Genomic DNA, 9,634 nt, shown 5'->3' on the forward strand with positions numbered 1-9,634 from the left:
GCAATGAAGCAGACTATGACCTCTTTGCATGGTTGAGAAAGCAACCGGGGTTATACAGGTGATTGAAAAGCATGATGTACTTTTTATTACATTATTAAAGCTTTTAGCAAGCTCTTTTTCCAGTAAGAAATTTTTATTGTACTTCCGCCGCGAGGAATGTTATGACATCACAATGACACAACTTTTTAATAAAGAAAAGTAACAAATATAATATTTGCATATATGTCGGTTTCTACACTTATATAAAAAAAATGTCCTAATTGTGCTGTTTTAAGTACAACTTAAATTTTTATTTTCCAAACTTTTCATAAATTTGTGTCACAAAGTTATCCTTAACAAACTTGATAAATTTGATGGTAACATTATTGATTTAGCAATTCTTCATAATTCACTCCCCGTTCACTATCCTAATCATCTTCATCACTGCAATACAAGTCAGCATACAGGAATGCGTTGATCACTATCGATATAAGAATCGTTTTTAACTTCAACCGATCATTAAGTGTCAGCTTAATGTAATTTTCACAACGATATTTGGGTTCGGCATGATTGACATACGCAGCTACTATGAGACCAATGAATGCCGAACGCTCTCCAGCTGAATCCATGCTTAATTTATGTTAATATCAGCACTACAAAAGTAAAGATTGTTTCAATTTTTGCATATAAAAGACACAATATTTGTAAGAACTTACCGATTGATGAAACGTTTTTATAAAAAAAGAGGTTCCAAAATAAGAAATCAATTCTTAAAGCTTGATTTTTTTGTTTTAAAAACTTAAAATACTTTTGACATTAAAAATATTTTAGTTTCAACAAATTTTTATAAGCCTACTTTTTTAATCAAAACGAAAATAAAGCATTAAATATTGTATAGTGGAAATATCATTCTAGGGTTTGTCCATAAAAATCAAGGATTTAGAAATTAGTTTTTTTAAACCAATAATTTTTCATTTCAAATTGAGATTATGAACAATTAAAAACAGAGGCAACCTATGGTTCTGAGTCAATTAATACGTAAGTCCAACGCTACACTATTGTGAACCTACCACTTCTTTAACCATTTGGAAGGACTTTCTTCAGCATGTCAATACTTTCCCATTTATAAACGCTGACCTTGGCATGCAAATTTTTTTATCCACAGGTTTCGTAGGTGGGTATGCATCTGGTGACTGTAGAACTTAATCTCAAATAAATCATCTCATATAGAACATAGACATAGGTATGTGTTTGGTAAGTTAATTAATGCCGCGAAGCGTAGCAGTAACCAGCACTTGCAAGTTTTATCAAATTGAGTGATTCTTCAGTGTTTCAGAGAACCTTTCAAAACTTTTTTAATATTGTTTATTAATGAATTTTCAAACTACGTAATTTTTCTTACCACAAATCTCGGCAACTGGTCCTCTTTACGCAACAGCTTCTTCTTTACGGAGCTCCACTTTGCGCTCGTTCCTAAGTATTCCCTGCGTAATTACTTTTATTTGTAGTCACTAGAGCAATCATTTGTCTCTCCACTGCAGTGTAGTTTTTGTTAGCTTTGGTAGTTTTATAACACTACCAAAAAAGACATCTGAAAACATCCTATGTAATTTCTCACATCTTAAGAAGTAGAGACATTCCATTATTGAAGTTCACGAACTAATGAATTTGCCGAAAATCAGAAAATTAGAAATAAGTTCTTAAGAACTAGACTTAAGACTAGACAATACATATCAAAAGCTACACGTATATAGCAGAACAAGATTTGCCGCCTCCAAAAGGAACCATACAACTGCCAAGAGTTTGGTAACAGGAATATGTATTTGTATTGAGGTTCGAAAAGAAGTTCTGTTTTTCATATGTAATCGACGTCAGAAGCGACCACTTTCTGCAAAAAAAAAAAAAATTTTCTGATATATAATATATGTACTCTATACTTATATAGGATAAATAAGAAATATATTTGTATGTTTCTTTCACAAAAAATATCTGTTTTATGTTAAAGATTTTATTGTAAATGAGGTTTTCTTCAAAAATATTTGAAAGTTTTTCAAATAATCTACTTTGACCCAGTATAACTTTCGAACCTATTGAAAAGGAGTTACTTTTAATATGACGGTATGACGGTAGCGGCTATTTTACTTAATAGAAAGTATTAATTATTAATTATAGCAACAAAATTTGAGTTTATTTTTAAATATGTTAAGTGTTCTTCAAAAAAATAAATTCATAAATGCCGAGGTGCACATATGCACCCTGTATTAACACAGTATTTACACACACATGCCTATTGTCATATATTTGCATGCATTCTGCATATACCGTAGTATGCAGGTTAATTTTATTTATATGTGAACTCAGAAATCTGAGGTTTATATGTATCTTTACCAATAGCGACAGTAATCACATTGGCATCGACATAAAGTTTCCTTCTGTTAATTCACAAATTATTAATGTTTTAATTTGTGTTTAATTATTAGATTACCACTTATTCATTACTAATTTACTATTGCAGGATATTGGAAATTACTCTTTTCTGTCACTTATTTCAATTATGTTTACTTTACTCTATGGCCAGCATTTTTATTTGCTATTAGCATTTTGGGTACGTACATTGCTTCGCAAGAAATTAATGTTTTTGAACCCTTCCTTTCTTGATACAATCACAAATTTTCCTGATTAATTATTTGATTTGTAAGCATATTTTACTGGACCTTTACTGGGCCTTTACTGGACCTTAATGGTAATTTTATAGCACTGAACTAGTTTTGGAAGTTACTTTACAATATTTTTCAGGCAAACATCTGTAGCGGTTATATATCGTAACATCTATATGTACATAAAAATCTTTTTTTAATTACATTGACAAAATTACCAATAAGATACAGTACCTTCACATGAGATTGATTGATTATAGCAAGTGGTATAATGCAAAGTAATATTCACAATATATTACAGACTATAACAGTGCAAATTCCCTACTCAGCTCATCCAGTATTTGCACTGACCAGTAGTATTCATCTCTTTCAATCACTTTAGATAAATCCACACCTTCGTTTTACGCAATTGTTATCTCAGTAAGGTGTATCGGTCGCCATTTCAACGCCTTTTTGACTTTTCCTCTCTTTTTAGAGTAATAATTCTACAGGAACATGAAGTTCAGGCTTTCTGTACAGATGTTTTCATCTCATATAAGATTTCACTTTTTTGCCTGACCTGTGTAGAATCTTTCTATTATTAGCCCATTTGACCGACCACCAGTTCTTGAAAAAGTTAGTTGCTAGTCTTTGGTTTTGACAAGAACATGTCAGGATGTTTCAGTTCCTAAAAAAAATTAATTAAATACGTAAAGTTAAAAAGTCAACAAAAAATTTACTTGTAATTCTTTTTTTTGGCGAGAGGTTTGGAAGCGGTTTTTCTCTATCCCGTTTAACCTCTCCTGGTATGGCTTATATCCGTAGCGTTTCTGAGCGGTAGCTGCGAAATTGCTTACTAAAATATATTTAAAAATATAAATAAATTTAATGAATCTATAGAAGGTTATAAGAAAATATTTTCAATCTAATCAATTGATTCGACTTTAAGATATATAATGTAAAATGAAAAATAATCTGCAATGAATGAACACTCATTCATGGACATATGCCTAAAACAAGTACTTATTATTGCCATACTTAAAATATGAAAAAAAAATTTCAGATACTTTTGACTACATAACTAAATTCTATACTTAAGACAAAACAAGAAGGAAGACATTAGAAATAAACCAAAAAACTTAATAAAAAAATCAAGATACACAGAGTAAGATCATATGCAGATACAAATGATCTTATTGTTTTTGTGTCCCAGCGTAGAGTACCATTAGATCTGTTGCGTTAGGCAGCAAGCAGAAATAAATCTGTCTACCATATAAGAAGGATTATAATAGCTCTAGAAAAGTAGAATATAATGAGACAGAGAACGAAGTAAAGAGACATGCATTAGATTAGAGAAATTAGATTCAAATCACTATTGATCGAACAGCATTTTTGGTGAGTTGAAATTTCAGCCAAATAAATAAAAGTATGATAATAACAGTGTCACTATTTAGATACACTTCAGAATTAAACTGATTAGTTTGTAAAGTTATTATATACACTGCAACTGCACTTAGATCCAAGTTGGTCCAAAACACTTCTTGTGACACTGACATTTTTTTCTGAGAGCTAATAGCCAACGAAACTAACAGTCGAATCTCAAAGAAGATATTTCATCACTGTGTAAAGTTAAAAGCATCAAAAATAAGTGAAAGATATAATTTTACATGAGTATGGAATACTCTTTGAGAAAATGCGCCTCGCAAATATTTCCATTATATCTCTTCTTGTTAAACTATTCATTACTAATGACCCTGAATCAATCGACCGTATTGATCATATAAGAAACGTAAAGCAATATCATTTACTAAGCGCATGTATTCATTTTATTTAGTTTAGAACCTTTGTTTACAATATTAGCCGGTTTATTAACAAAATTAACGATATTATATATATCGTATATATATCGTATATTAATAAAAATTATAAATGAGAATGTTTATTACTTACCAGCGCCTCTTTCTTCATCGGAGGTTGGCATCGCGTTATTTGGTACAGGTGGACATTCTCGTCTACCTGTAGTCATTTTTGCCACACTTTTTCCTTTCTCAGATTTATTAACTAAATAAATAATAATTTTTTGAATAGTGAAAAAAATTGATGAGACACTAGTTACTAACCCTGGTTTTGTGTCTGTGGTATTACACGCGCTGTAAGGTCTTCTGTGGGAAAAAATTAATTCTTACTTAAAATTAGAATTAGAATAAATAACACTTACTTCTGTTTGTGTCTTTAGTGATATCACTAACAACTTCAGTTATCTTGGCGGCGTGTGTTGTTGTTTTTTTTTGTTGGTTATCTAAATCTAGAAAATCGAAAATACTTTAAATTGTTCTGAATCAGGGCTGTAATAATAAATTCTTACTCTTGGTTACTTGGAATAATCGCTTCATGTTTTTGTGGATTTTATAAAGAAATATGAAATGTTATATATACATAAAATTTTGAAGATGGGATCCGAAACTTTTTTGAAGGTGCCTATTTTTTTGTAACGATGTTTAGAAAATAAAAATAATATATGAAAAAAAAAATATGAAAGCTTTGGTATATCAGTTTTATTTAAATTTTATCGCCTACTTAAATTAAAAATTTTCATACTCAAACTATAAATTGAAACATTACTGTGTGAAAATATTTCTTATGCTATATTATTTTGATGTATATTAAGTTTTTTTAAATACACTTCATGAAACAAAAGAAAAATCTGAGAGCATATGAACCATGCATTTTGATAAGGAACATAGGACAAAAGAATTTCCTGTTATTAATCCAGTTAGATAAGGCTTGCACTACTATGATGAGGCTATCCCTACTATTCTACTATGATCGATGTATATGATTTGAAATTTACGTCAAAAAGAAAAAAAAATATGAAAAAATATCCATAAAGGAAATGTGGAAATCGTGATAAGGTAGGTGAACATACACACATACACTACGCTGACTAAAACAAAAGATAATAAGCTAAGCAAAAAGCTAGCAAAGACTACGTCCGTAATTTATGTCGTTCCAACAAACAATAAAAAATCTCCTCGGCTAGCTTTTATTGGAACCAGTCTATCTCCAAAAGTATCGTTACCTATGTCGTTTCAACGAACAAGAGAAAGCCTCCTTGCTTAGCTTTCTCTATGAACAGTGTATCTCCAAAGATACCGTAACCCACGGAACGATTTCCAACGAAGAAAGGAAAACCCACTTGGTTAGCTTTCCTTGCGACCAGTGCATTCAACCGCTTCTGAAATGAATTGAGAAATCTTCTTTAAATTTTATATACAAAATACTTGGTTCACTTAATAACGTTAACTTCAGTAACCGAAAAATATACTATATGTTATTCTTTTTGTTAATTTTAAAAAATTTGATGTTGCTTCTTCGGAGGCTGAAGCAGGAGAGACCGAACACACTTTTGCGAAGTTGGGAGCTACGGAAGCCAAACGGGACTTTTCCTGACAAACAAGTGGATGTTCCGTTTGGTAGCAACCATGCGTTCGAACAATATCGCATGATTGCTCCGTTAATGAAACTAAGCACAGGGCCGGATTTTGGGGTACGCGGAAGTTAACTTATATATACCTTAAATATCCTTTAAGCATTTGTTAACTTAACGATGGATGTACAATATTGTAAGAATGTATGATAGTTGTAGGTTCTAGTCTTTTAATAATAACTGTATGATAATATAATTTAAGTTCAGTTTCTTTGTAACTCATAGAATATGCTATACTCTAGATACTGATTAAAATCAGCAAGTTTCTAATCCTGAAGTCTATGCATTGAAGTTCAAGTTGTGCTTCATATGAGCATGATCCCAAATGCTTGGACCTAGTTTTATCCACGGCATCATACCAATTTACTGAAGTGGTGATGTTTTTTTCCAACATTTGTCAAATTACGTTAGTTGCTATATAAACAGACTTTTTGTGCTGGCAATCGTGTTAACATGGCAATCTTGCATTATCAATTTTTGCAAAACATTTTCTATTTTCTATTATAACAACTAATTTTGGGCGACCTTTACACGTAAACTATAATGCTACACAATAGACAGATGTTTATCAGTGTATTCTAGTCTTGATTTTGACGGGTAAGATAGAAATTTTTTTGCTTAGCATGGTTTTGTAGCCATTGAAACTAACACAAATCGAACCAGAACACATTTTGGAATATGAACCTTGTTAGTTACAAGGTACGGATCAAATATATAGTATTTTTAATTTGGAGTCTCAGTTAACATCTAACAATACTTATGGCTATCATGGTTCACAATATAAATTGTAAAACTATATATTAAGAGTCATGAGTCCTCGCATGATCAGATTTCGGCACAATGATCTGCCGACTGAGTGTTTTGGTCTCGTACAGCCATTTGATATAACATAAACGCGAAGAGTAGTGTTTGTTCCAGAAATTTGTTTAAATCAAGTTATATAGATGATTTTTTTTATGGATATACGTATTGCTGTAATTCATCTCATCTTATTGATATACCACACCACAACTGATTAATTTTTCCATCAAACACTTGATTAGTTAAGCACTTAAGCTGCCTTCTCAACATGTGTAACGTCATTATTTTCGTTGAAATCCTTTTTGTTGAATTATGAATGGATTACATTTTTATTTGGCTAATTATTATTTTATGATTATCAAATTACTTTAATTACAATATTTTTGTTTATTATTTTTTCATTAATAGTTAGTGAATGTTTTTTCACCATATGTGGTGTGATGGTTTATTTGTAAATGAAATAATAGAATAATTTATACAAAACAACCCGTATAACTTACGGGTTGTTTTGCAAAGCTTATAATGCTCGTTAATCTATTAACAACAATAGCATCACTGATTTCCCATAAGCCCATATAATGTCACATGCAGAAATCTTTAAAATTTATCAGATCGTTTGACAGTTGGGACAGTACAAGCAGAATATAGACTGCATTTTTTTGGAAATAATAGTATAATTTATTTTGGTCTTCAATATAAATTTATTTACTTCATGGACTTATAAGTTAAGAAATGTAATAAATTTAATGTCGATATTTACATGTAAAGAAATTTAAAGATAAAAACTGAAATATTAAACATTTTTAAGAAACAAAATACTGGCCGGATGTACTAAAATACATTAACCGATAAGTACGATTTGATTATAAAAATTTTATTATATTTTATTGTATTCTGGTGGGGTTCTTCCGATTTCACAAAATTAATTGTTTTGCTTGGGTTGAAGTTTTGTTATGCATATTTAAATCAGATACAGACAGCAAGTGAAGTTGAAAAAATAAAAACACACAAAAAAGTGTTGGAAAACGACAAACGAAATTAATACTATTATTATTATTATTATTACTATTAGGTCTGTTCCACGAGCTACTCATAGTAAAACATGAGTAAAACAAAAGTAAAATTTACACAAAAATAGTTGAAAATTTGCTGGTGGAACGCGCTTGTGTATACACAGTGTTTACTCAAAGTTACTATGAGTAGCTCGTGGAACAGACCTATTATTATGACATATTTGTATTTTAACAAAATTACAAATTTAGTCTATTTACAAAGAACATTTTATGTACATCGAATTTATATTACATATAGAATTTACAAATGATTTCTAGTTTTTGTGCTGACGATCTATTTCTCTAAGCTCGTTAAAAGATTTCATTGTTTCGCTTGTGACAGTTCTGCGCCAAGTATTTTTCGGCCTACCTCTTCCTCGTCAGCTTTGTGGGTTCCACTCTAACGTTGTGTATGGTATTTCGTTTGAACTCTTTCTGAGCGTATGGCCGATCAATCCATATTTGCGCTTGTTGATTTCCTTTTTGATTCTTTCTCGATGACAGAAACCATTTCGTTGTGAATAGTTCGCGTCCACCAGATTTTTAAAATATGTCTTAGGCTTCTATTGATCAAGGATTGCAGTTTGTGTATGTGTACGAAGTGTGCCAAGTCTCACAACCGCATAGCAAGGTTAATTTAATACATGCATTAAATATTTTTATTTGGATTGTCGCGTAATGATTGTAGACTTCCAGATCGATTTGAATCTGCCGAACGCGGATGCTGCCTTGCGTATTCTACAATCAACGTCTACTGATGTTCTGCCATCTTCAAAGATTTGACTGCCGAGGTATTCAAACCTGGCTACATCTGCAATTTATTCAAATTTAAACAATTTTTATTAATTTATTATTAATTTATTATTAATTTATTTAACCGTGCTTTTGTCTTTTCGCAGTTTATTACTAAGCCAATCTTCCTGGTTTCGTTTTCTAACAAAGTAAGTTTGTATATCGACAAACGAAATACATAAATTAAAAGTTCATGTAATAATATAAATAATAATGTGGTGAGAATCAACAAAGTAGGCTAAAATTGTCAGATTCTCTGATATTTAAAAATATTTTATTTAAAAATATTTATTCAGATTTTTTCAGTCAGTTGATCAGTCAGTCAATTAGTTAGTGTTTCTAAAGTTGTATTAAAAATAATAAAAGTTTGTGTTACAATAAATACTGTTTTTTATTAATAAAAGCTATTTGGTTATTGTAATCACAACATTGGTGACCCCGACACAAAAAGGAGTTGTAAGTTATTATCAAGCCCAACATTAGCAAGCAAGATGACTAACCGTGAGGAAGAAGATTTTTTTCCGGCAGAAGGAGAAAGTCGCACTGACAAGGAGGTATACCGGGTTTCAGTTAAGCCGATGATGTTTTCAAGAGAGCATCCGGACCTTTTTTTTCTGCAAATGGAAGCACAGTTCAGGAATGCGGGAATAACGAAAGATGATACAATGTTCGACCATGTAGTAGCAAGTTTAGAGCCGAAATACCTGGAGTGCATAGTTGATGTGATTCGAGATCCACCGAAGGTATTGAAATATGAGACGTTGAAGAAACGGTTAATTTATGAATTCACAGAATCGGAGCACAAAAGGCTGCGTAAGTTGCTGACAGAATTGGAGCTAGGTGACATGAAACCAACTCAATTGCTGAAGAAAATGAAGGAGATGGCC

At 31.2% G+C, this 9,634-nt stretch overlaps 1 protein-coding gene across 5 annotated transcripts; it reads right to left on the minus strand.

The window, feature by feature from the left end:
- Positions 1 to 260: 260 nt before the first annotated feature.
- On the minus strand, positions 261 to 5,110 carry LOC119687288. 5 transcript variants are annotated; one of them, XM_038101550.1, is made up of 11 exons: positions 4,981 to 5,110; positions 4,834 to 4,920; positions 4,736 to 4,777; positions 4,566 to 4,676; positions 3,356 to 3,471; positions 2,871 to 3,303; positions 2,593 to 2,808; positions 1,710 to 1,867; positions 1,382 to 1,638; positions 696 to 1,329; positions 261 to 632 (listed from the first exon to the last, which is right to left on the minus strand). In XM_038101550.1, the coding sequence occupies exons 1-6, from the start codon at positions 5,006 to 5,008 to the stop codon at positions 3,253 to 3,255; spliced, it is 435 nt and encodes a 144-aa protein (XP_037957478.1). In that variant the 5' UTR covers positions 5,009 to 5,110; the 3' UTR covers positions 261 to 632; positions 696 to 1,329; positions 1,382 to 1,638; positions 1,710 to 1,867; positions 2,593 to 2,808; positions 2,871 to 3,252. The 5 variants fall into 5 exon arrangements, with proteins under 5 accessions (XP_037957478.1, XP_037957481.1, XP_037957479.1 ...); XM_038101553.1 differs by having other exon boundaries at positions 696 to 1,320; positions 1,382 to 1,867; XM_038101551.1 differs by having other exon boundaries at positions 1,050 to 1,329; positions 1,382 to 1,867.
- Between the last annotated feature and the right edge of the window lie 4,524 nt (positions 5,111 to 9,634).

This window comes from Teleopsis dalmanni, chromosome X, assembly GCF_002237135.1.
Source record: "Teleopsis dalmanni isolate 2A chromosome X, ASM223713v2, whole genome shotgun sequence".
Taxonomy (NCBI): Eukaryota; Metazoa; Arthropoda; class Insecta; order Diptera; family Diopsidae; genus Teleopsis; species Teleopsis dalmanni.

Excerpts from the sequence above, each read along its gene's own strand:
- LOC119687288 (XM_038101552.1), bottom strand. The coding sequence starts at position 5,008 with ATGAAGCGATTATTCCAAGTAACCAAGA. Across the intron at positions 4,921-4,980 it reads ATTATTCCAAGTAACCAAGA|ATTTAGATAACCAACAAAAA; the intron begins GTAAGAATTTAT and ends TCGATTTTCTAG. Across the intron at positions 4,778-4,833 it reads CACTAAAGACACAAACAGAA|AAGACCTTACAGCGCGTGTA; the intron begins GTAAGTGTTATT and ends TTTTTCCCACAG.